This window comes from Musa acuminata, chromosome BXJ1-1 (genome assembly GCF_036884655.1).
Source record: "Musa acuminata AAA Group cultivar baxijiao chromosome BXJ1-1, Cavendish_Baxijiao_AAA, whole genome shotgun sequence".
NCBI classification, from domain to species: domain Eukaryota; kingdom Viridiplantae; phylum Streptophyta; class Magnoliopsida; order Zingiberales; family Musaceae; genus Musa; species Musa acuminata.
In genome coordinates, this window is record NC_088327.1 from 451,743 (window position 1) to 478,629 (window position 26,887).

General features: G+C 37.1%; 2 protein-coding genes across 21 annotated transcripts; one reads left to right on the forward strand and one right to left on the reverse strand.

The window, feature by feature from the left end:
* The first annotated feature begins 216 nt into the window (after nucleotides 1–216).
* Nucleotides 217–19,769, forward strand: LOC135673518 (flowering time control protein FCA-like). Of its 4 annotated transcripts, none has more exons than XM_065182585.1 (18): nucleotides 218–666; nucleotides 2,531–2,601; nucleotides 4,183–4,261; nucleotides 10,645–10,727; nucleotides 10,864–10,915; nucleotides 12,095–12,162; nucleotides 12,405–12,471; nucleotides 12,562–12,641; nucleotides 12,717–12,781; nucleotides 12,914–12,976; nucleotides 13,777–13,918; nucleotides 14,038–14,589; nucleotides 14,800–15,003; nucleotides 15,094–15,324; nucleotides 15,400–15,438; nucleotides 18,287–18,349; nucleotides 18,436–18,481; nucleotides 19,426–19,769. In XM_065182585.1, the coding sequence occupies exons 1-18, from the start codon at nucleotides 366–368 to the stop codon at nucleotides 19,431–19,433; spliced, it is 2,214 nt and encodes a 737-aa protein (XP_065038657.1). In that variant the 5' UTR covers nucleotides 218–365; the 3' UTR covers nucleotides 19,434–19,769. The 4 variants fall into 4 exon arrangements, with proteins under 4 accessions (XP_065038818.1, XP_065038657.1, XP_065038734.1 ...); XM_065182662.1 differs by having other exon boundaries at nucleotides 18,446–18,481; XM_065182746.1 differs by lacking the exon at nucleotides 15,400–15,438 and having other exon boundaries at nucleotides 217–666.
* Nucleotides 19,770–20,383: 614 nt separating this feature from the next.
* LOC135673697 (translocase of chloroplast 90, chloroplastic-like) lies at nucleotides 20,384–26,588 on the reverse strand. Of its 17 annotated transcripts, none has more exons than XM_065183894.1 (4): nucleotides 26,355–26,588; nucleotides 24,752–24,867; nucleotides 22,823–22,848; nucleotides 20,384–22,730 (listed from the first exon to the last, which is right to left on the reverse strand). In XM_065183894.1, the coding sequence occupies exons 2-4, from the start codon at nucleotides 24,761–24,763 to the stop codon at nucleotides 20,606–20,608; spliced, it is 2,163 nt and encodes a 720-aa protein (XP_065039966.1). In that variant the 5' UTR covers nucleotides 24,764–24,867; nucleotides 26,355–26,588; the 3' UTR covers nucleotides 20,384–20,605. The 17 variants fall into 17 exon arrangements, with proteins under 17 accessions (XP_065039966.1, XP_065039698.1, XP_065039342.1 ...); XM_065183626.1 differs by having other exon boundaries at nucleotides 22,823–22,851; XM_065183270.1 differs by adding an exon at nucleotides 25,865–25,989 and having other exon boundaries at nucleotides 20,384–22,851.
* Between the last annotated feature and the right edge of the window lie 299 nt (nucleotides 26,589–26,887).

Here is a 26,887-nt window from a genome sequence, read left to right on the forward strand (position 1 = left end):
ACTAGCATCCGTGGTATTAGTGTGTGCGAATCTTCTTCTCTCGTTAACGAGATAATATGTATGATAGTGTGTTTCTTTGGTGCTATGGTCCCGTGCATTAGTCGGAAGCTCACGTGACAAGCATGTGCATTGATGGTAACTCGCATCTGTATAAAACCTAGAGATGAGGCGGTTCACCTCGCATGCATCGTAGCATCGGGGTTGGATGAAACCAACCGACAAGGCGTGTGTTATGCATAAAACAGTGATATTTGTCTAAACCAAAAGGCCGCTAGTCCTCTTCGATTCTTTTCTTCCTCTCTTCTGCCCCCTTTCAGTATAGCTGACGCCTAGGGTTCGAAGAGGAGCAAACCCTAGCTATACCCATGGACAGGCACCGCAGCGACCGCTTCGACGACCGCTCCGGAGATCGGTTCGGCGATGGCGGTGGGCGGCGGATGCCCTCCCGATGGTCCTCCGACAGCCCCACGGAGCGGCATCCCCGTTATCCCAGGGGTGGCGCCGGAGGCGGAGGCGATGGCGGCCGCTACCATCCCTACCGCGGTTCTCAGGACCTTCCCGCACCTCCGGGCGGTGGCTTCCGAGGCGGTGATCCCGGTGGCTTCAGCCCTCCGGTGTCCGTGGGCGGGCCTAGGCGCGGGTTCTCTGGTCGAACTGGCTCTCCAGGTAAGCTCAAAGATCCTCTCTTTTCTTTTCGAAAATTGTACTTACCGTCGTTCATTCACCGTGTTAGGGTTCATGATAGTCGTTGTTTCATTTTCTTTTTTTTTTTTTTTTTTGGTCGGGCGGTTAATGGCTGGTTTCGACTTGCTAACCACGATCTTCCTTTCTTTCTCGGAATCTTCCTCTCCCCTCTCCCTCACCCTCTCTTGGTGGCAATTTAATTATTTTTTTCACCCGTTATTTTGGCACTTCACGGTAGATAAATAAATCTGGAGGGTTTTTAGCTTTTCGGATCTTTTCAAGAATGAGAGCAAAACGACTACGTCGTGATTTGCTACTAAACTTAGCCTGGTCATGGTTGATCTTGTGTTCTCCCCTATAACGACTAGGCAGGGTTCTCACTCATGAAATCAGAAATTAAATCATTTGTTATGCTCAAATGTGGCCAATCCATTAACACCCACTGTTAGAGGCATGCCATTCAAAGAATCAGTTGACTTCTAGTGATGTTTCATCAATCAGATTCAACTAGTACTCGTTTCTTTGGAAGTGTTGAGGCATCTGAACTTGTTGGCTTGTAATTGTCTACCCTTCCAACAAGGTGCCTGGGTGATTTTAAAATTGTCTATTTGTGGTGCTTTGATGACATTGTACATGATAATAAGGAGGACTTCCTTGTTTCAAGAAGTTTGATTGTATTGCAAGTCTTTTTTTTTTGGGGGGGGGAAAGGGTAAGTGGTGAAGATGATATTTGATTTTAGGATCTTTCTGTCAACAGTCAAAGCCCTTATTAGCTACGTTAGCAGATGTCCTTAAAAAATTGTTTCAATCCTTAGCCTTTGGTAAGTTGATCTAGTATAACACCACCAGACCGAGTAAAAATTTATTATTTGAGATTTTGAACCTTTAAAATTTGTATTGCAAGTTGTTTCTTCTTATATGTTGTGAGAGATAGTTAGGTTATCTTGTCCTAGGCTAAAATCGATGAAGACATTTTGGAGCAAGCAAGTATTGTGCAAATAAGCCAGATAGGCGTCATGCAAAAATCACTCTCATGAACCATCTTGTATATTTTCATGCAAGTTATTATAAAAGTACTCAGGTTTAGGCTTTCATGGGATGCACTATAATTAGGTCATCAGAACCGGCCATTAAGAAAGAACAAAAGTTCTTATTATAATTGGGATGGTGATGCTAGGGCATGAGAATTTCGTATCGTATATATCTTATGGAAATTGTAATTGCGTGTTACTGTTATTTTTGTCAGGAATGATAAATACTTCAGGTGCTGTGGCTTTTTCTTAAGTTCCTCATGAATTCTTTTTATTTTTAGCCACGACACACTATATAATATGAACATGTGGGCGAGGAATATGTTTTATTAAATTTAATCATAATGTTGAATTTTGATGTACTGTTCAATGTGAGTGTCCTACTGACCCTCGTATCTCAAGAGCTTATAGTATTATGCTTGGTAATAAATAATTACAGTTGTATTTTTTCCAAATATATATTCATGCTAAATTGTCGCTTGCAGTTAAATAATACAATCACAAAGTATGATAAATGGATTATCGCACGTTGTTGTATGGAAATATATGCCCTTCTCATAAAACTGCATTTTGAGTTCTTACTACTAACTGATTATAGTGCATGCAAGTAAAATATGTGATGTCACTTTTTTCTATTGTTATTTAATGATAATCGAAGTTGAATTGCATCTCATATATTGCTGTCATATGGCTTTATGAGTGATATGTTCTGTAAGTGTCACTATTTCAAGTGAATAATTGTTTTTTGTCTCAAAATTAATATCTGTGAACTCGCAATAACCTTTTTGTCATTTTATTTTACCAATATTATCTAGATCGTACTGGTGGGAATAAATTTGCCAAACTTTTTATTGGAGCAGTCCCAAGGACAGCAACTGAAGAAGATGTAAGTCAATGTTGTTTTTCGTGATGGTTATGTGAATTTTTTGAATTTTTTACCATCTATTGTCTTCCATAACTGTCATCATTACTGTTCTCTCCTTGATTCCTATTGTAAGATACTTATTGATTCTCTCAGTATATCTACCACACTATTGCTTCGTCTTCATTTTATATCTAATGAGTATGATATAACAGCAGAAGCAGAAACAACAACGGTTTGTGTTAGCAACTCTTTATGTTCATCTTCATGAATCTCCTTTTGATATGAATTTGAGTATGATGCTACATGCTACTGAAATATGTTTCAGATGCACATTTGAAATTTAGATTATATTCAGATGCCTTATCGGTCCAAATACTGTTCTGTTATTGTGCATAAATTGCAGTTACCTATGAGAGATAATATTTTTTAGTTTTTTATTTGACTTTAGTGAGGTAATGAACGATAATAATCACAGGAATGTAAGTAATAATGGACATTGGTTGCCATTCTGTCTCATTGTTTGTAGCAAATATGGTGACAAAAACTATACTAATGGTGATTCTTTTCGCTATACAAAGTTTTCTGTGGAAAGAAGTTGAAACCCATGAAGTTATATTATTATATGTTTTAACTTAAGAATCCGAACAAGTTTATATCAAGTACAAATAAGACCGATGAGTAATTTCTTCAGCTTGATTATGTTCCAGCTTTTGTTAGATACTTGAAGATTTATTCTGAGATTTGTTACGCACCAATGTGCTACTTTACATTTTGGTGTGTTCTGATGAGCATCTATCATTAGGTGCAGGATGAGCTTAGTTTGTTAATCCATTAAGCAATGTGCTTTTTTTTTATAGTAATGTGATGCTGATGAAGATTAATTTGCCATTCAGAGTATTACTTGTCAATTCTTTGAAATAATTATGTAGTGGTGGATGAAGTTCATACGGTAGTTTGAATTATCAGATGGATGTAACAAAATTGTTTCCATTAGATTGTTTCATGTGATGTAGACATTACAGAAGTCTCTTCAATGAACAATTATAATGGGGCATGATGTGGATATTTCCCTTAATGATATTTACTGGCTAGAAAGTAGTATGGTGCCAATGCCACATGCTTTTGTTTTTGTTGGTATTGTAGGTATACAAGAAATGGAAGGCAGTTCTAAGATTGGATGTGACATATGAATGTGATCAGAACATTAAACATGGTTTGTCTTGTGGCCTTGGCAGTGGTTTTCTCCCTGTCAGAATCTTGTTGGGGTTGTTATTTTTATTTTGTTAAGAAAAGCTACATTATAGTTTTTTATGTGCTTCCTTTTTGATCAATATGCGATGATACCTGAACTATGAGATCCCAGTATCCACCGATGAATTTTGCACTTATGAAATATTGACTTACTGTGGTGACTTTTCTTATCCTCTGACATGGATCTGGTTTTAAAAAATATACTGCATGTATGTTTGCTGGCCAATCTTTCATTGATTTCACTTTCGTAATGTCTCCTTTGGTGTTTGGTTGTAGTTTTTTTCTTTTAAATTTTGATGTGGACCTCTGTCATTGTGAAGTTATCATCATAACCTATTACTTGTCCCTCAGATACGCCCATTGTTTGAGGTGCATGGAGATGTCATTGAAGTGGCTTTCATAAAGGATAGGAAAACTGGCGAGCAACAAGGTTTGCTCTGATCCTTTTTAACTTTTCACTGTCATCTTTTGTCTGTTTTTTTCCAGGTTCCTGAGTGGTAACCAGAGAACAATATGGTCATCTCTCCTCTCAGTTTGGTTTTGGAACGGTTGCCTCTTCTTATTGGTTTGCTTGGCATTGTTTCCATTCTGCTTTTTCTCTACATCGAGAAGAAGAATACTTGAAGACCATCAATGGTTATTGACTTTAGCTTCAAATAAAATGACTCTCTAGTATCTGTTGGTGCAGCAGTGCATTTTATAAGCCATGTTGAGCAAGTCAGTAGGTGCAATTTTACTGTTTGTCATGGTGTGTGGTTGTCTGCCATTGGTGTATTGCAGTTGACGGAGATGCAATTATGCATCTGATGCATGCTTTAGAAGTATGTCAGTTACTTAAAAACACTTAACACTTTTGAATATGATAAGGACAAACATTGACAAGAAAAATATTCTGTGCTTTGATTGGTTTTGAAGGTTTGCCCTTGCAGTTTATGTTGTTGGATGTTCCCAGATGATCTTTGAACCAAGTGATTAATATGGTCCAGTTGTGGTTATTACAATGGTTGTGTTTGAACCTGGATTCTTGGCTTGGTTGCATGTTGTTGTGCGAAAGCTTAAGCCATTCCCCTTCTTTTGGTAGCTGGACTTCTGATTTTTCATCTGTAGCATGAAGCATGGAAGCCAGTGGCTTACGTGTCATAATGTTGTCAGGCGTTGATACCACTGTGTATTATGTGAAGTCTCTTCCCTTCACCTTCCCATGGATGAATGTGAGTAATCATTGTTCTGTGGCTGTGACATTGTCAGCATCAGACAGTATGGGTGGATGATTGTATGTGCGTTTTGTGTTTTATTTTCTGCCTTGGATGTTAATGGACCTCTTATTTGAACGAGGTAGTTTTCTGAGATTGACATGCATGTCAGTTCTAAATGTATTCTAGTCTCTTTGTGACACCTGGATGGACTACGGTATACCTGCATTCACATTTAGTTCAGTGCCAAAAACAATTCCTGGAGGATGGGACTTCTTTTTGGCACGTCATTACGTATCTGTTTGAGCTAATGAAGCTGAAGTTTCAAATTTGATGTGTGATTTTTGTGCAAATGTCTTGTGTAATACGGCTGAGTGATACCTTTCAATGGACCATTCACTAAGCTGAACTGTTAGATCCTCATATATGTGGCTGTGGTGGTGTACATTTTGCTTCACTGTTGCACCACCTTGCGTACTTCTGGGTTCTGGCAGTGTTCCTTTGTGTGTCCTCTGTATTAAATTTGAGAGCTTTGTTGATGTTAGAAACCTTTGGATATTAAATGCAGAGAACAACCATTTGAGAGCTTCTGAGTTTTTGTGTTCTTGCATTGTTACTCGTATGGTGCGTACTGTCATGGTAAAAGTGGGTTCATTTTTGCTATGTGCATGTGGAAATTGCCACGAGTTCTGTTTATGTGCTATAATCAGGAATTTACAACCCCCCTTTCCTTCCTGGATATTGGTAATTTTTCTTTAATTGGTTGACAGCTGATTTGATTTATGCGTTAGCTGTTGAGATGTAAAAAAACTCAAAATCCATTATCATGGGATAAAATCAGCTTTCAATTTGTTCATAATGATTCTGAGAGCAATTCTGCACTTTTCAAGAGCAATTGTTGCTCTTTTGAACTCTAATTTTCTTGATTCCAGCTCCTGCAAGTCTGTGACATTCGTTAATGTGTCAATTTAGGTGGTACATTGTTACTTGGATTTTGTTGGTCATATTTTGACAATTGAGGCTTTTTGTCCAGTTCTGTGAATGGTATTTCTCTGGTTGTTTATTCTTGTGCTTTTTTGGTTTCCTCAGCCATGCCTATGGCCATATTGATTTGCTTGATGGATATCTTGACATTCTAATATCCCATAATGAAAAATATGGCTGCTTCACACAGTTTCAGAAACTGGATCCATCTATATTTACTGTTTAATCAGCTTATTAGCTGTACACAAAAAATGAAAAATATTAATTTGATTGAATATTTTTTTCTCATCTTGGCTTTGCATCTTTTTTTTTTATGGCAGCACATGATGTTTGATGTTTCACATCTTATGCTTCAATTGAACAGTGTACTAAGATTAATATCTGATAATCAAGGTGCTGTCTTTTGTCATCAGTGGGAAATAAACCAGCTTATTTCTTTATGCTTCTTCCTCTTATTATTCTCTTTTTAGTTTGCATGGATCTGCAATATACTCATAATTCTTATTGACTTATTCCATCTTTATTCTCTGATTCCTCCTATCGAGATATGAGAACAACACTCTTTTGTTTGTTTAATCTATTGGTCGATGTGCATTGTTGCTATATCACACCAAGGTATATTCTTGTGGAGTAATAGATCCCTAGACACATGCTTTTGGTTTGCTTTGTTGTCACTAGTGAAACCTGCTCCTTGTCTAGATTGGTACAGCTTACATTCAGATATTGATTGGTATATTGCACAACATAGTTTGGCAGCAAGTTTGTCTATAAGGTTTCATTAACTTGAAAGAACTTTCTGTTGTTGTTAATGTTGTGTGGATCTGGAAACCCTTCTTTCAGTTTGGAACAAGTTATTATCATCTCTCCAAGTGTTAGTTCTGCGGGAATTAGAATGATGCCTTGGTTCTAATGGTTCCTTTGTTCTTTGCGTAAATATCATTAAATTTGGTAGTTGTGCTTGAATGTAAAAAGAAGATCTGCAGGCAAATTTTTGCAGTTTTGGATTTTGAAACCTAGGAGTCACACAGTGACAATGTTTTCCTTTATATTTAGCAAGCATACTTCATTTATTTGATCTCATTCTTTCCAGCAGCAGAAAACTACAATTGTATGTAAAGGTGGTGGACTCACATTTTAATTTATTACTTCCCTATGAGCATTACTTTGATCTCTGATGCTTTTTCCCTTTGCTTCACTGCACCTGAGCTTTGTGACTTCGGTTTGTAGGAAACAACTTCCTTCAGTGGTAGGGAGTATATTTGAACTTCAAATCCTGAGATGGCTTGAGTATTGGATACTTGGTTACCTATTTATTATTATTAATATGTACAATTTCCTCAGGATCAGTTAACAAGAATATGCAAGAAGTCATAAATTTCTCTATCTCTCGCTGATATTAATTGATCAGTTAACAAGAAGTCATATACTTGCACATTGCCATCAGAAATTGTTTCTTTTTGATGTATCTTCCGCTAGTACCCCTTTTTGGGCTATCAAATTTTTTCTACTGCAAAAATTTGAGTGGTTTTCTTTGCTAAGAGAATTGCCAGTTGTTGACTGAATTTTGTTTACTGTTAATCCAACATGCTTTTAATATTTTTGGTGGCATAGTGCTGTCTGTTTCACTGTGGCTGTAATGATTTTCTTGATTTTAATCAAGTTGTCCATGCATGCCTTTTCCATGTTCAGAATTGAGTTTATAATGCTATTCGAGAGTTACATTATTTAGATTTGGTTCACTGGAGAACCATAAGTTACTAGTTGCTGAATGATATCAGACCTGTGCTGTTGATATTGTGTAATGTATCTTAGTTGTCAACATGTTTCATGGAATGTTGAACATCTACATGGAACTGAAACATTGTTTTTTCAGCTCAGATTTCAAAAAATTCTTTACTCTTTTATTTGCTGCTTTTGCAAAAGAGTGCAATAAAAGAGGTTTTGATAATTCATATTATCCAATTACTGTTTTATCAGACAGCAGTTTTACATTGTGTGTCCTTGTCTTATGTGTATAATGCTGGGGCCTGAGCTTGTTGCAGAAGCTCGTTATTTGATTTGGTTAGTTTTATTTATATCATGTAGATATGATGATCTCTACGTTCAGCATCAATCTTTTCCTAATGGATGTTGGCACATCAAGTCATAGCTTTGTGAAGCTTGGTTAAAAAATCAGATGTGGTGTTCAAAATCTAATTTTACTGAGGATATTCCTTAGTGCTTGTGCAATTTGTTTGAGACATGGAATCTATATTAATTGCATTGCTGGGCTTGCTGATCTTCCTATTATCTTTTTGTTCTGGTGCTTGGGAACTGTACAGATTGTATTCTCAAGACAAATTTGTGCATATTGTTTGAAATATGGACTTTACACTAATTTCATTACTGAACTTGCTGATGTTCTTATTCTTCTGGTGCTGGGCGTTGCTTGGTGAATATATGTATGCATAATGTCATATTGTTTGTAAAGCAATTTGACAATAAGTGTAAGTTCATTGAAATTATTCTCGGAAGTGGGGAGAACAAAGATTGTATTATTGTTCCGTGACAAAAAAGGCTGAATGCATGCATGCATTTGGTGAAGTTGATATATATATATATATATATACACACACACACACACATACTGTTTCTTCCAGAATGATCTTAATTCTTGAACCCATTCTTTGATTTGTTTGGTAGTCATCAAGTGCCCAAGGTTTCAAGGGGTTCCAGCATTTTGTGTGGTTGGACTTATATTTTCATATGTGAAATTGTATTTTTGCATATAGTTTCAATATATGTGAGAGTTTTAGACATCACGGCAATATTAGAAAATTTTTTCAACGCTCAAGTGTCTTGAAATGTTTGGGTGTCTAATTATCTGATATCGCAAAAGAATATCTGAAATTGGAGCTCGGGATAACTTTGCTTTAATATATTTTGACTGTTCATCTCGTTCCTCATCAAGCATTACTGTAGCTTTTGTTCCTTCAAGTCAAGATGCAGTGTCTGCTTTACTTACTAAGCTCTTCTGCCTCTTTGACATGTTTGTTCGCCTGTGTCCATATGTTGTCAAAGAAGAACACCATAAGGACTTTTCTATTTTCATTACAACAAGTGTATACTCATCTAAAATTTGACATTTTTAATGTTAGAGCATGATAATAAGATGATAGAATGTCCTCTGGAAACTGTCCTTTGTCAGTCATGCTTTTTTATTAGGATACTTTGACATTTGAATTTTACTTTAAAACACAATCATACATGTTTATAAGCATAACATGTCAGCCTTCCACAATTTTTTGAATGTTTCAGTGTCAAAATCCTGGAAGTGATATTGGTTGTGTTTTTTTGTTTCTTGATAATATTTCTGCAAGAGTCTCCTTGGGCAGGACATCTTGTGTGAGACTTATGTTGGTGCACTTTGGTTTGCATTGTGTCTTGATAGTTGAGACTCATGACCAGCTTTTAAACTTGGATCGTGTGTGTGTGTCCCATGTAGAGGCAAAATAAAGTGTTTGCCTGGATATGATTTATAATTATAGACCATGACTAAAGCAATTTGTTTGCATTCACAATATTGTTCGTATCATGTTTGTAAATTATAATGTATTATTATTTTTCATTATAAGTTATTTGCAGAGGCATGCCATTTGTCTAGAATATTTTCTTGTTATAAAGGGTTTCATCTTGTCAAATCAGAAATTGGCTCACTTCAACATAGTAGATGCATTAGAACTTTTGGCATACCTGTACCAAATACATCTGGATAATCATAGTAATTGGGTAACTTACGAAAAGTGTTCAAAGTGCCTTTTCATCAAACAATTATTTCAAAGTGCTTTATATTCAAACAATTTTGTAAAATTATATATCTTTGGGTCTTCCTGCCTCCTGGACACCCTTGTAGATTACTTTGGTTTCTTCATTCTCATGTTAATCTTTTGATGATGGATAGTTAGGGATTTGTTATTTGGAATTTTCTTGGTCTTGATTATTGGATTTGTTTTAAATGTTGACATTTACTTCTTTTTTTTTATAAATTCTGGTCATTTTTAATACATCCTTGCTTTTTCTATTGCAACTTTCATATTCTCTGTTAGTTCAAGTGCTATGAAGATTTGTGGCATAAATGGGTTATGCATTTGGCATGTATATTATCTTATTTTTATTGAATATCTATGCCATTTTATCTTTTTGTTTTGGTGATTTGCTATGTCATATTATCTGTATGCACCATTATGTTATACTATATTGCTATCTATGCTCCAGAGCTTTTAGATTTTGTTGATTTCCACATTATTCTTTTGTTAGTAAATTACACTATGAAAAAATCCGTGCTTAACACCTTTTGTCTTGTTTGTCCCTGCTGATAGTCTGAACTCCTTGCATGTTCTAGTTGCATCCCTGCAATTGCATCATCCTTTTAAAGGTTTCTTTTATTTTTTTAAGGATGTCTAGAATATGTGTTAACGTTTTCTAACATATGAAAGAAGGGACTTTCTGGTCCTTTGACCATTTGTTTTGGGCTAATTAATGTATAGTGATAAACTTTCAGTTTTTTTTGGCCATGTCATGCATGTATCATTTACATTATTTACATTAATAATTATTGTTATCTAGCTGGGTCAAGAAACATAACCTTTCCTTACAGGTTGTTGTTTCGTCAAGTATGCAACTTCTGACGAGGCTGACAGAGCCATCAGGGCTTTGCACAATCAGTATACGTTGCCTGGGGTGGGTACTATTCCAATTTGTTGTGTGCCTTTGATGATGTGTTTTTCTTGGCTACAAAGCCGATGCACTTTTGAAGCAATTTTGTTGTTTATACTTTATAGTATAACTTGATTGATTACATCTATGGTTTTCTCAGGGCTCGGGACCTATTCAAGTAAGATATGCTGATGGAGATCGGAATCACCATGGTACCATCTAATGATGATCATATCACATATAAGAATTCTCAAAACATTTAAAATGATGTGTTTTTCTTCTCTCTCCAGAAAAGACATCTTTCTTAGCTCATAACAACATTATATTCTGTGTTCAGTATCTTAATATACATATCATTTGTGTTCAGTATCTTAATATAAATCTTAAGTTCATTTGTTAACCTGAGTATCTTTCTGTAACTTATTTGATATTCTCTTAGGTGTACCCCATGGTCAAAGCCATTTTATAAAATAATCTGTAGCAATCTTAGTATGAGTATTTGTTTCATTTTTTTTAAATAGTTTTTTTGGATATTTTTTTATTGTTGTTACTTGTACTCTAGTTTACAATTTTTGCAGTTTTATCATCTTTATTTTTGACCTGTTTCTTTATAGTGCTCTCTTATATCTTTCTCATCTATATTTGGCTGTTATTTTATTTATTAAATTTTTTAGTTATGATAGGTGTTGTATATTGATCTAACCTATGTGTTACTTCAACTTGTGGTTTATAGCTTTATGTGCATCATATATCTTTTTCAATTTTTGGTCTGTATTATCTCAGTTTAATGATTTTCGCATCATATACTTCTATGTTTAAATTTTAATTTGACAGCTGTCTTAAACTCCAAGCATTTATGTTTTTTTCAGTCTATTTAAGCATCTTTTTGGGGAAAGTACCGTATTGTGTTATTCTAAGAATTCCGTTTCAATTCAAATCTCACAAACTTTGTGCCCCTTCTGGGTATGATTTTTTGATTCTGCATCTGTCTTACCCTCTTCTCTGATAGAGAAGGCTGAAAAGAGCTGTTGAGTGATTGAAGTTTTCACAACTTAGACTTTACCAAGTCTGTTTGAGATGAAAGTTGTGTCAACTAAACAGAAAAATACATTAGTAAGTGCTTCTGTGCATGTATAAGCTTAGGTCCAAGAGACCAATACAAGACAGTTTTGAGGTGCTTCAGAATTATTGTCTACAATTTTGACATTTTCCTACATATACGTATGGGATTCAATGTTTGGATTTTGCTTTACTTTTGTCATAAAAATGTATTCTGTGAATGACATCTGGCAAGGAACTATTTAAAAGTTGGAACTAAAGGCATACATGAGTGTGTACCAAGTTTGGAAGTGTTTGTTTTGCCTTTTCTGATTCTACAAAATTTGTCTTAGGTGCTGCTGAAGACAAACTGTTTGTCGCATCACTTAACAAGCTAGCCAATGCAAAGGAGATTGAGGAAGTAAGTTTCTATAATATCTTTTCGTCAAGGAAGTAACTTCTATGCTTCCACTAGTTCTAATGAAACTAAATGCTTTGCTAATATCAGTATTTGATAACCAGATGACCTCTGAAAGAATATACCAAAATTGAATACAAATGTTAAAACATTTTCTGATTGGAAGCAACTTTACTGGTTCTTCCTAATTAGTGAGATCTCATAGTTTTCGTGTTATTTGTAAAAGTCTGGTATTTGTGTGGCAGATATTTTCTCCATATGGGCGAGTGGAAGATGTCTACTTAATGAGAGATTCATCAGGGCAAAGTCGTGGTAGGTCGATGCACATAATGTGGAAGTTTCATTTATTGCCTGTTTCCTTTTGTGTTTACTTCTAACATATTTTCAATATGAGTTGTGAAGGATGTGGCTTTGTAAAATTCTCAACTAGAGAGATGGCATCAGCAGCTTTGAATGCTCTTAATGGAATTTATGTGATGAGTGTAAGTTGTTTAGTTAGATAACATTTTCATATGTTCAACTTACTGATCAAGTTCCTTTCTTCCATCTGCTATTAGGGATGTGATCAACCGTTAGTTGTTCGATTTGCTGATCCTAAGCGGCCAAGGCCAGGAGACCAGAGGTTTTTGATGAAAACTATACCCTTCTTGTCAAGAGCTTAGAGGAGCAGTTTCAGTCATCAAGCATTCTTTTTTTTTTCTTTTTTTATATTATGCTTATTGTAATACTTTGTCGTGTAACTTTCCTGTTACAGGAGTGGACCAGCATTTGGTGGTCCTGGTTTCAGTCCTCGATCTGAAGCAGCATTAGTCATCAGGTTTGGTTATCTACTGGAGGAAATGCTATGTTAGAGATTTTGAGAAAATTAAATGGTTGACATATTACGATATTAGTGTCTTGTAATCTTTGGGACATTTGGATGCACGTCCTGTTACTGCATATACCAATGTACCAAATCTGCTCTCTGGCTAGTGCTGCCCAGGGTGTTATGTGCATGGTGCATGTTGCCGTGCCTGACGTGCTTGCATTGACTGGCATAGCTCTAAGCCAGTGGTTGGTTTACACGGACGGTGATGAAATTAAAAATGTTGATAATAAAAACAAATGCGGTACAAATATTTTAAACGGAGCCTTTTTCAATTGTGGTTCATTGCACACATATTGATAGGCAGTCCTTCACTTGATGGCTTTAAGATGTGCAGGAGCTAAAGGCCTAGAATTGTATGAGTGGTCCACATCTTGTGAGTGGCTATTTTAATTATTTATTCATAAATTTTAGTTTTTATAAAAGGAAAAATTTATAAGATAATTGTTTGACCAGTAATGTTCTATGGATTTGGTTAAGAAAATATACAAAAAGTTTCTTGCTAAGATGAGAATGTCGAGGTGAATGCATGGAGTTACTAGGAAAGATAGGAAAAAAAATATTTTTATTTATGAACAAGTAGGTATCGTTTTGCTAGAGGATAAAATGAGAGAGAATCATTTAGAATGGTATGATAGTATGGATATGTGCTCAAGGGATTTATAAATGTGGTAGTAAGAATCATTTTGATTGAAAAATATATTCTTTTCTTGACATTTTCTTTTTCTAATGCCAAATGCTTTTGGTTACAGGCCAACAGCTAACCTGGATGAGCCAAGGAATGGGCGTAAATCATCTGATGCTTGGCATCCAATGAATCCCGAGTCATTCGGATCGTCTTCCCACTCTAATGGAACAACCTCAACGCTTCCAGTGCCACCTTCATCGCAACAGGTGCTGATTCATCTTTCTGTTTTTTGTCTGATTGTCTGAGCTTGATTAGTCCAATTTTAATACAACAAACTACACAATAATATTAATACTTTTAGCTTACTAGTTGTTTCATTATGTAGGGATTCAATCCTTCGATGGCATCACTCCCTTCCTTTGTTGGTCAGCAAGTATCACAGTTGGAGAAGCCACTGATGCCCCCTCAAAACTTCCCTCCACATTTAAAACTGAATACCCAACAGCCTCCAGTTTCCCACCCCCATGCTCTAAATTTGCAATCACCTCTGCAACATTTTGGCCAGCTTCAACTTCCTCAATCTGGAGGTCAAAACATACCATCCCAACAGTTACCTGGACTGGGTGGACAAGCATCCTTGCAGCCTTTAGCCCAGCAAAGTGCCTCTTCCATGGCATTGCAGGCTCCTTTAAGCCTGCAACAACAAGCTATGCCTGCCGCCAATCTTCCACAGTTTGCCACATCTAATGTCACACAGCAGCTTCTTCAGCAGCCTATCCAACAGTTTCCAGCACAACTACCCCAGATGCTGCTTCAGCAGCAAGCCCAAGCTTTACAATCTAGCTTTCAATCATCCCAACAGGCAATTCTCCAACTGCAACAGCAGCTGCAACAAATGCAACAACAGCAGCATGTTTCTGAGTCTACTAAACTGCAGGTTAAGCCAATTGAAAATATTCATAAAGTGTCTGCCATTTTTTAGTCATTGGGAACTGAATTTCCACCTTCAATTTTTGGTAGGTTCTTTCATGAACCATAATGTCATGTAGCTGCTTCAAAGCTTCTCTTGCTGTCAAATCCTTCTTTCTGCATCAATGTTGTTGACTTGTTCATTTAAAAGTTTTATTGCATAAAATGTGTTCTGCAGTCTGCATGGACTGGACCACAGTCGTCATCCATCCCTCCTACAACATCTTCCAGCACACCTGCTTCAGTTGTGCCGTCAACCACTGCAACTCTTCCAAATTCAGTAAATACGTCTCCTGCAGTTCCGATGACCTGCAACTGGACAGAGCATACCTCTCCTGATGGATTTAAGTACTACTATAACAGTGCTACTCAAGAGAGTAAGGTGGGAATTGCTGAATGATATTGCTGTTAACTCAATATCCTGGTTTTTGGTTCCTTAATCTTCAAATTGACCAAATTGTTACTGTTCCAGTGGGAGAAGCCTGAAGAATTTACACTATTTGAGCAGCAGCAACAACATCAGAAATTGCTCTTATTGCAGCAGCAACAACAAAAACTTTCTTTCCAACAGCTTCCATCACCATCTGATACTCAATCACACACACAGATTCAACCAACCCAGCAAGTTCTGTCGACACAGCAAATGCAACCTCAACTGATGAGGCAACAATCACAAATGCAACCTCTTCAACCTTTACAACTGGTAGTGATTTTTTATTTTCTTTACATCTAGATCTTTTTTCTTCCAAAGATTTACACCTTTCCGTTGCTATTTTAGTATCAAGCTTCTGGTGGAACCCTACAACAAAATGTGCAAGTAAGTTCTGCATCATAAGTTATTTGGATGTTAATATAATATGGTTACTCTTTGAGACTATTGTAGTGGCATGATTGCCAAGTACACCTTGAAAAGTATGAATGAAAAATATAATAATATTATTTCAGAAAAGTGTCTAGTCTTCATACTAGAGGTAACTTGAGCATCATGTACTGTTTCACAGGAAAAAAAGAATTTCATGCAACTGTCCTATCTTCACCATCTCCTGTTGGATCTTATATAGATAGATGTTTTCTGGTCGGTCTACGGGCTACTTAGTATATATGTGCAAAGGGTAACATGAAAAATAAAGCGTCACGGGAGAAGAATTGTGGTTGAGTTTTGAGAAAAAAAATGTCCTCAAAAGCATTCTATTCTGACAAAGGATAAGATGTGGAATCAGCAAGCAGATACATGTGTGATATGTTGAATGTTTCTTTTTTTCGAAAGCAATATGTTCAATGTTGAACCTGCTAAAAAAAGAGAACAAGACCACTTTAACTGTACGAAATTGGTTTTGTTCACTTACACATAGGTGTAAATCTATTAGGGCTTAGGGTTTCTTAACTGAATTATCAAAGGGCTTCCATGGAGGAAATTGGTACAGCTGTGATGCTTCATCTCCTCCAGATAATAGTTTGGGTAGGAAGCCACTCGAGGTGAGGAATGGAAAGCTGGAACACATGTTTGCATGTTTTTCTTTCTTCCTTCTGGCTGCATACAACACAGCATGAACTGTATTGGCTGTTGCTTAGTGTACCTTTGTCGTTGGTGCCTAAATCCAGCACACTGTGGACAACCGTCAAATTCACTTAAAATATGTGGAGCACATTATCTGGTCAAACTCTTTGTGAGGATGCTTATTATATCTCTTGAGAGGACTGTTAACTATGCAACATGTTGTTACATTCTTAGCTAGAATTGCTTAAGTCATGAGGTACCTGAGCGACTAAAGGGTAAGCTTGCGGTCAATTTAGTATCCACAAAGAAAGAAAATAGTTAGTTGAAGAAGTAAGCGATGGGCAAGGTGTGTTGTCGCTCTGCAATATACCTATAGAGCTTTGTATTTGGCTATATATTCCGTGAGATGTTTAATTATTGCATTTTTTTCCTTGGTTATGAAGCAAGAAAATTTTAAAGGTAGGATTGTTCATATGTTTATCATTAGAAGGGCTTTTATTTAGTTTCAGCACATATATGTACATAAAGATGTAAACATATGCATGCATGTACATATACATGCATGAGTGTGTGATTGCCTGCTTGCTTGCATGGAATTTTCTAGATATGGATATATGCAATTATGGAGCTTCCGTATGGCATATAGGTTGCAGTTAAATGACCAGAATCATAGTTATAACCTGAGAAAATGAGCGATTATGTATGTCTCCCTCCAGAGCTCATTATTTTGTGTCATCTGCCTGTGGTATTTTCTTGTGTGATTAGATAGATGCTAGTTTGTGTTACTACAGGAAGATTTTGATCATAGGAAGCAAGCAATTTTTGTGAAGGAAAATAGTGTGTAACTGTGTATTCAGTATAACTATTTAGTTGACCAATGCCACAGTAAAAAGACCAAAGGCATACCTGCTGCATCAAGCTCCCTCCGGCGGGGTCTGAGGAGGTCAATATATGCAGTCTTACCTCTATATATAGAGAGGCTGGTACACATGAAACTTGACAGGAACAAGAAAGTTAACATTGACATGATCTTTTTAAGTGGAACAAGTTACATGTTTAGGTTTTCTACCAATCATTACAATGTGTGAGAACCTTGTTAGACTGTTTGAGAATTTGTGATGTCTGGGTCTATGTTGAACAACCGTGAAAATGAATCAGAAGATTAGAAATAATAAATGAAGATGTTCCAAAAAACACTAATGAAAAAACGTATAACTTCAAAAGCATCTTCGAGAACTAAGGATTGAAGCTAACAAAAGCAAACTTCTATATCTTAGACAATACAACAACAAGCTGTAGTTCCCAACTATGTGGATTTAGCTACATGGATGCATTTTGGCATTTGAGCTCTATTCAATGCATTATCACTAGCCAAACTATTTGTTGAACTCATCAGAACCTTGAGTTCTCAGAAAAATCTCGTTAGGACTTCCTCTATCTTTCCAATCACTTCTAGTATGAATTATTTCACCCATCTTGACCATGGCGGTCATCGGTATTCTTTCAACATATTCAACCATTTAAAGAGTCATTTCTTAATTGTCTATCTCTTGCTATCCCCTTGAATTGATCATGAACACAAAATATTTCCTATTTTATCTTTTAATAACAATACTTTTTGACATCATCATAACAGTAATATTAACTTTTAAATATGTTGTTTCCTAACTACTTAACATTCTATCCTTGTGACAGTCTTATAAAATGTTGCTTTTTAGCTATGGTTACATGATGAGATAATATTTTACAAGCTGTAGAACTTCAACTATCCTCTTCCTTGTATTGTTGGATTTTTTTATCTTGAATTTTATGTAATATGTATATTACATTATAACTGGACAACTTGTTTGAAGGGAATGAATTGAGTTCTTTTTGTCTAGGAGAAGCTCAGGGAACTTGTTACTAATGTTGCCTTGATTTCTGTTGTTCACTGTGTGTCCATTGAGACATTGCATGAAGAGGACAAGATTTAGAGTTTATATAAGATTCATAAATGTAGAGATGACTTTTATTAGGAGAGAATTTGCTAGATCATGATATCAACAATAGTCCTGTTGGCTTTAATTTTTAGCTACTTGCATGGCTATTCTGCCGTCAATGAAGCAAGAGGCGTCTAACTTGGAGATGATAGTTTGGCTTACCTTTGTAAGTATTCTCTTTTTAATAGGATCTGAGTTATGCACAACTAAAGGCTGCTGGTTCTGTTATTGATCCTGCTAAAGTGCAACAGGTATTGACTTTTTTCATCCATGCTTGCAGTCCCAGCTTTTGGTTCTAAATTTCATTTTATTGTTGTGCTTATACATTTTCATTTAGGGGATTTCAGCAGCACAAGAGTGGGCTCTGAAGAACAAACCTGCAGGTTCTCTGGAGATACTCACCCTTCTTATACATTATATTGCTCCCTTAAGTTTTATCTCTGTAGTTTTTTAAATATGAGATTTTGTTTGTTCTATATCTTGGCGTTTGATACTATGTTAAATGAATGATCCTGTCCCATTTTCTAAGCTTGCACTTTGACATGCTTCAGTGCTTTCTTTGTCTTCTCATGAGGCGGTCATTTACAATATCACAATTTTTTTTACCTAGGAATACATTATTAGTAAATCCCTCTCTCTCTATCTTTCCCTTTTTCTGTCTCAAATATGATTAAATGGTTTATTCTTAAATGTTTTGAGTACTTTTGTCCTTGTACCCTGAAGCTTTTGCCTCAACTTCCACATTTGAGCTGAGATGAGCTGCATGTGGTTGTGTTTTTCATATCCTGAATATATATTGATTATCCATTTTTCTATTTTTGTAAATCATTGTGCTCACGGAGCCTTAAATTGATGTCAGTATCATATGCACAATGCAGTTTCTTTGTATCTCCTGTACTAAAGACAGACATACACACATATATGTATATACTCTTATATATGTATGTAACATACTCATCCTTGGGCCAAATGCTCTCTGTTGGTTAATCTGTTTTAGTTTGTTAAGTTCATGTTTTTTAGCAACCTTGACATCTTGTCATCAGTATATTATGCTTTTGCCATAACGATGTTAAGAGGTGAAAGGTGAATCATCTTATCACGGTAGACTTCACTAAAATTGGTAAGAAGAAATCTTATAGCGTTTGAATTTTGGAATGGCACTTCTATAGAATTAAATAACCAGAACACCCTTAGCTGATCTTAAATAGTTTGGAATTTTGGGGTTGAGAGATTATCGGTTGCTCCTTTCTGTTTGTTCAAGTCGATACCTTTCTGTTTGTTCATTGCAGTTGTTTTCTGTCTCGTCTGATTGATGTTTTGTCTTCAGGTTCTTGATGCAGTGCTCATCAGGTGACGCAGCAGAGTGTGACATTACCCCCAAGTGAAGTGTTTCAGAGCAAATATTGGGATGAAGCCAGCGATGGCTCCCCGAGCTGTTTGATGTTTATTTCTACTTTCCAAAACCGGTACTTAGCATTATCATTCAGCAGAAAAAGATAAATGTTTCAGTGTACATCCAATTTTTCTGGCTACGGTGTGGGTTAATTGACGTAGTGTAACATATCGCCCAAGATCTTCTTGTTCATGATTTAGTTGCTTGTCATTCAAGTTTATGGAGAGACATGAACACACATCTCTTTATAGTTTGGTTATGACTGTTGTTGGCTTTGAGATGCATTGGTGTAGGATTTTTTTCGGTATTTGTCGACATGCACAAGCAACTTACATTTGTTCCGTGTAATAGAAGAGAGACATGGGAGTGAAGCGTTCGTCGCTAAGACGACATGTTCCGTGTAATAGAAGAGAGACATGGGAGTGAAGCGTTCGTCGCTAAGACGACATGGAGCGACTGATTGACTGACTGATCCATTTGAACGTTGTTTCGGCGACATGGATTGGATAACGAGTGACTGATCCAATCCAACGTTGAAACGACGCTCACTAAACTGCCTACGCCTCTTGAAGCTTCATTCAAGAGAACAAATGTTGGGCGAGTACGCAAGTTCTAGTTAAGTGGTATCAGAAATGTACAGAACATGTTCCCTGTTATGTTACACTTCACAAAACAAGTCAACAAAGAACATGTTCCCTGTGATGTTAAGAAATCAAAGAGTCACGTCCATATACGGTCCTCGTCTTACAACCCAGATATTAATGAATAGGTAATTTGCAGTGTGTGCCTCCGTTCAAATCCTGCAACACCGATTGCAATAAACCACAGGGACACACACACAGCAGAAAACGGCCACCTTTTGCCCAATATCCAACTACCAATGCAACAAGTCTTCTCATAAAACCAATGAATAGGTAATCGATCATGTTTGATCTACAAGACTCCACTGTATTATTTTGGAAAATGCTTCTCTCTTGCCTCAAAATTCATTAGCATAACGATTTGAGGGGGTTAAAGAAAATATATGTACAATTATACCATACAAATAGGAAAAGTATCAAAACGATTCTACTGGCATCACCTCTAAAGCTTGGCCATTACGGTCCCTCTTGTTTTACAAGTCGATAGATGTAGACTCCTTTTTTTCATCGATCGAAGCTTCGGTTCCCTTTCTCTGTATCAGGGCATTGACCAATGAAAAGATTGCAATTAGTGCTATCTCAACATGTTCTGAGGTGCTAGTCTTTATGCTAATTTGACCTAATCTTCGGCTATTCAGATTGGCATTTACGGACATCTTTACTGTACGACCAGCCCTGAAATCAGTCTGAATACTCCCACCCAGAACCATCTCTTTGTCATAGGAAAGGATGGTGGTCGCCACGGTCAACTTATCATCTCTGATGGGGTAGTCTTTCCCCCTCAAGGTAGCTTCAATACTACCACCAGATGCCACTTGGCCACAGCCCCTGATCTGTCCTGCGTTCAATGTCAACTTAGCTCTCCTCCCGATGTTAATAGAATCCTCTAGCTTGGCTCCAACAAAATACATATTCCCGTATTTAGTCACCGAAATACCACCTCCAGTCGTGTTACACTTGAAGTTACAAAACTTGGCATCCCCATGAACAGTACAGACCAAATCCTTAGCAGCAGTTTGGATGTCCACCTCTGCAAGCAAAGAGTGGTGTCTTGGATCGGAGCACCTCGCGGTGCATTCGGATTGGATATTGAAATCTTCTTTATCCTTCCTCATTTGCCCAACAACAGAGGCTTGGAAGTTTTTTCTTATATCTAGATAACTCTCCAGATTGATGCCATCAAACGCAACATCATGATCCCAGCCTTGGGGATCTAAAACTGGTCTCACAAGCCACTGATCATTACCTAGCAGGCTGCGGTACCTATAAGCAGGATTATCAGACTCAAAACTTAGTGGGATAGCCATATCTGACACTTCAGAAACCTCTTGGGAATCACTATTTTCATAGTTATCATTCCTTACATATGTATCATCCTGATGAAGCATCCTTTCTCTTTGCCTCCTTAGCTCTTCCTTCCACTGCTTCTTCAAATACAAGGTCTCACGATAATCCAACTCATCAAGGTAAGCATTTCTCTGAGCTTTGGACAATGTTTTGAACTGGGTTCTTGTTAATATACGAATAGGAGGTAACTGGTCATAATCATCCTCATCATTGTCATTGTCTAGAAGCTCATACACATCATCTTGATCACCAAAGCTCTTACCATTAGGTAAAGAACGAGGCCGAAGAATAGATGAAAGGAGATGCGGTAGTGAGGGTAGTCGGCTGTTCTTTGGTATTAGTTGAAAGCTCTCCTGAAACTTCAGAAGTACATTTGCATCTGCCAACACCTTGGTCGCTGCACATAACAGCAAGAACTGAGACAACCACACCTGGCCATTTGGTAGCACCTTTTCACCTTTATTATTAGTTCTGCACATTGGATGATTCTCTACGAGAATGACAGGAGTTTCAAACTGCGCATTTGAGACTGTCTGGCGTATATAATTGCGCACGGTTGTTGTGCACTGATGCACAAAGGCATCATAAGCCACAGAATACCCATCAGATCCTTCAGGAGGATGTGATGAGGCGTGGGTCATGACAAGAATAGTGTTAAACCAGATCGAAGAACCAAAAACATCATTTATGAGTTTCAGCAGTGGCTGATCACTATAACCCCTGTTGATGGCATCAAGCCGCTCAAAGTACAAAACCACATCTGGTGGAGATTTTCTAATGAACCTTTTGACGGAAAGCATCAATCTCCTGTTGTGACATGCGTTACCATAAGAGGCAGAAAGACCAGGTGTATCAATTACCGTAACTCGAATGCCCTTGATAGTCCCAACAACTTCATGGATACGATCAGTGCTTGGATCAAATGCATTGGTTGCCACCATCGGCTGCTCAAAAATTGAGTTTATGGTTGAACTTTTACCTACACCTGTTTTCCCCAAAACGAGAATCCTGAGAGACAAATCCAGATTGGGACTACCAGTTGACTCTAGCTCTGTTGCTATTCCTCTAGCTGTGTTGACCTTGAGAACAGGTCTCTTTACATCTGATTCACCAGCTCTAATCAAGCTAGCAAGTTGCAATCTATATAAAACTTGTGACACTACAAGGTTTTCTGGTGTCAGTCCTATCCGATGAATGAGACGCAAGAATTTGATCTGAAGTTCCTCAACTTTGGTCAATGGATCTGCCTTCCTGTGACCAAGATGAGAAGACATAGCAGTAATAAGATGTGGGCTAGTTGGAACTTCAGTTATTTGAGCATCATTGGATTGAGAATCACTAACTGATACGGTCCCAATGCTTGCTGTGTCTTCTGTCCAAACAAAAGAAAAAAAAAAAAACCAACCCTTCCAATATAAGATCAAATAATATGATACTGTTGAACCGCAAGAATAGCTAAAATATCCATTGAAGAAAATAGTTAATGCTACTGGGAGATAAAAGCACACAGCAATATAGTATCAACATTAACAAGAAGTGGGATCTTGGACAAGTTACTAATTTTTCAAGCTCAATGACCATTGAGGCATTGATTCAACTACGATGGTCCACTTGGTGATCCAACTAAGAATTTCACATATGTGCAGAGGCAATTAAACCGCTCTGCTCTGAGGACTTTCCAAATTTAGCAATTATGGGATCATGCAGATGACTGATTATGACCAACAACAAAAATGATAATATACCCAAGAATTTACTTGCCTATCACATAATGACAGACAACTTTCTAGGAAAAACATGCACTAGGTTTCAAAATGTTCTCACACCTCAAAAGGGTGAAAAAGGTAGAGATAAGTCTACCTCAAAATAGGTACCTGATACGGTAGGTGACTCATGCGATCGATCCCAAAACACACATAATAAAGTTGACATTTGCAGATTTACCCTCAGAAGATTTAACTTAAAACTGCATGTGTCCTTAGAAAGAACAATTATGTCTGCCCTTCTCAGGTTATATATGGTAGCATCTAGCAATTCAAGATAAAAAGATATACCCTTGAGAAGGGTATAACTAACTACCAAAGCATGTAAGAAAACACTTCCAGAGCACAAAACCATCATACTAAGCTAACAATAGTGAAACCTTTACATTGAGCTGAGGACCTCGGTCCGAAAGTAAATGTACAATATATAAAAATATGTCTATGGAATCTCATGTTCTATAGGGGTTTTTGTGACTTTTGCAGGTTTATGCATGCCTTGTATAATGTCTTACAATGCTCAACGATATAATATAATCTTGCTTCAAATATATCATGAAGATGCAAACTCTCCATTTTTAATGTTTGAAATAAAGTTCATCACACCAAAAATACTGTTACAAGTATAATAAATTTAAAGCCACCAGGGATGGTTAAAATATTAGTTGAATACTCATTTAAGAAAAAAGCTAACATTTCTGGGACATGAAAACATGCAGCAATACAAGATCAACAGTAGCAGAATTTAATCTTGAACAAGGTTATCACAATTTTCAAGGTTGATAACCGGTGATTCAACTAAGATACTTCACATACGCACAAAGACAATTCTTTTTCATAAGAGAGCAATAGTTTTGCTTGCTTTGCTACAGAGAAAAATTATGGTGTCTGAGAACCACAGTTGAACGAATAAAACCTGGTTTACTCCTAATTCTGACCACAAAAAGCTCCACTTAGTTACCAGATAGCAACAGATGAGATAAACACTACCGCAACGTCTAGTGCAAACAGTCTATTATATGACAGAGCATGGAACCTTGTCAAATTTCATGAGCATGGATGTATTTGTTGTATGTAAGAAGTCTATTTAGGAATTTTGCACATAAAACACAGTATAGTACAGGTAGAGAGGAAAAGTGAGAAAAAGAGCAATGCAATTATGTCCTAGGCCTCCAAACTAATTGACCATTATCAGATTCCATCAATCTGGTCAGATGCATCCAGTTATGCGTCATGATAAACCAAAGGGAGATTATACCATTTGTAACTGTTTATTGAACTTAGGATTTCTAGAGCGAGACCTACTCACTTGGCTTATTATTTCATCTGGTGTGTGAACAACAATTGGATCTTTTCAAAATATTATTCCACAAACAAAACTAAGTCCAATTCCTTATACATGCAGAAATCCAAATCAATCAAAGAAAGAATAGGAACCGTAATAGTCTACAAAAAGAAAATAATGCTTAGAAAACACAAAAAGCTGGTTGAGTTCAATGATTTTATTGATACCTGGATGAACATGTTCTTCACTTGTCGAGTCCTCGTCGGAGAATTGGAAAGGTCTTGCGGAAAGCAATTTGTTGGAAATGAGTTGGCATGAAACCCATTTCCTAAAATTCATCATCCTTTATGCAAAATAGACATTAGTTAAACCAGTGAATATGACATATAGCAATTAAATTACTGTTATACCATACCGACAGAAGGGTAACAAAATTGCACCTAAAGAGGGGAGACTTTTAACTCGAAATATTAACACATTTATTATAGTTCATTGTTTAGCCTCAGGGTGTGACTGATTTTCCTCTTTTTTCTCCACTTAAATAAGTATTACTAACTTATGAAGACCATTTGATATGAAACAAAAAGAAGGTACCAGAATATACAGGAACACGCTGTTGACTTCTTATCACTTAAAGCATTACCTAGTAGCTGTGTAGTTAAGTCCACAAACATACAAATGCAACACCAGCAACCATAAATACTCTTCTACAAACTGTAAGGATTTTACTCCTTAAGTCAAAGCCGGTCATTTCTCCTTGTGCAGTTGTACTAAGCATAAGATAATCTTAACCACAGAATAGTCATTTAGGTTTCAAGACTTATGGCAATCTTCTTTCATGCTGAGCAGAACCGGACTCATTGTTGTTAATTGACGGAGGACTGAAATTTATCAAACATTTTATAAAGCCTCTGAAACTTATAGTGCAGTCCATCACCAAACCCATGTTAGTTGGGAAAGTATTCAAGTAAAACTAATCTTACATGGGAAACTAAGCCTGTCTCACTAATACCACAAGAACAATTATCTATTCTACTGTGCTAAATCAAACTAAGATTCTATCACCAAGACCTAAAAAAAACACCATTTCTCCTGTGTTAATTTAAGATAAATTATTTATCTATCCAACTATTACAGAAGACAGTAGTGTCTTAAGTGCAACTCCTTCCCGGTTGGTTTAGGAGGCAAAATGCAAGTGCAACAAGTAAGGTGTTTAACCTAGTGAAAATTGTGTGAATTACTCTCATTAAGGACCAATATACGATGGAACAACTTGTTTGCATGCACGAGAGGTCCATAAAACCTTTCCACAAAAGGAAAAGGGAAAAAGCCAAATGTACCATCTAGCATCAGAAGAATCCACTTCCGGTTCTTGCTTCACCACAAAAATGAATGGTTCATTATCACACTCCAATTCTTCATCTCAAAGGCAACACCAACAATTAAACCCTCACACTACCATCTTCTACATGATTTGACATAAACAAGAGTAAGTCACCATAGGAAAAGAAAAAAGGTTTTTCCCAGATAAATGTAAACACTAAAAAGTATAGATCGCAAGCTCCCAAATCCGACGTCGCTTGTCCCACGACACTTGCTTTTCATCGCCATCCTTGGTTGTTTCCAATCGTCCGTGAAACACTCTTATTCAATTAAATCCACAGAATCCAAGATTAGATTACCAGACCGCAATATTCGATTTTGAAGCAAAGTTCATCAAATTACTTACTCTCTTTCCTTACGCACGGTTGCCTCCAAGACGACGTATATTCCCAACAAAGAACCGAAAGAAAGGAGGAAACCTATTCGACACAGAGCTCAACGCGGTACCTATTCGAGAAGAAATCGAATCAGCTCGGCCGTTCGACGGAATAAAACAGCCACCGCCACCGCCGCCGCCGACGGAACTGGTGACAGAAGTGTTCTCCGTCGACGCTCGTCCACAATTCTTGAGGCGAGAGGGGGAGAGATATGGAGAGAAAGAAAGGGGTATTGGGGGAGACGAGAGGCGAGGAGGCGGCGGCTTCGATTCGCTTCTTTCCTGACCACCCAACGAGTTCCTTCGTGGCAAGCGACCAAAATTTCTAATCCCACCCAACCCCGCTACGTATCGGATGTAGCGGAACATTATTTCTGTGTCGGAAAACCAAATAACGGAACGAGTCGGCGCGACGAGCCGGTCCGGTTCCGTTTCCTGGTTCTTATTGAACCGACCCGATTCGAAATGAAGCACGCGCCATTAAGCATGACAGCCAACCCCGGTTTTCCGAGCCGATTCGATCGGTTCAAGTCAGGTTATTTAGACGAGTTAAAACACTCGTTATCCGTAATAATCTCAAACCTTGCATCGATTAGGTTTCTCT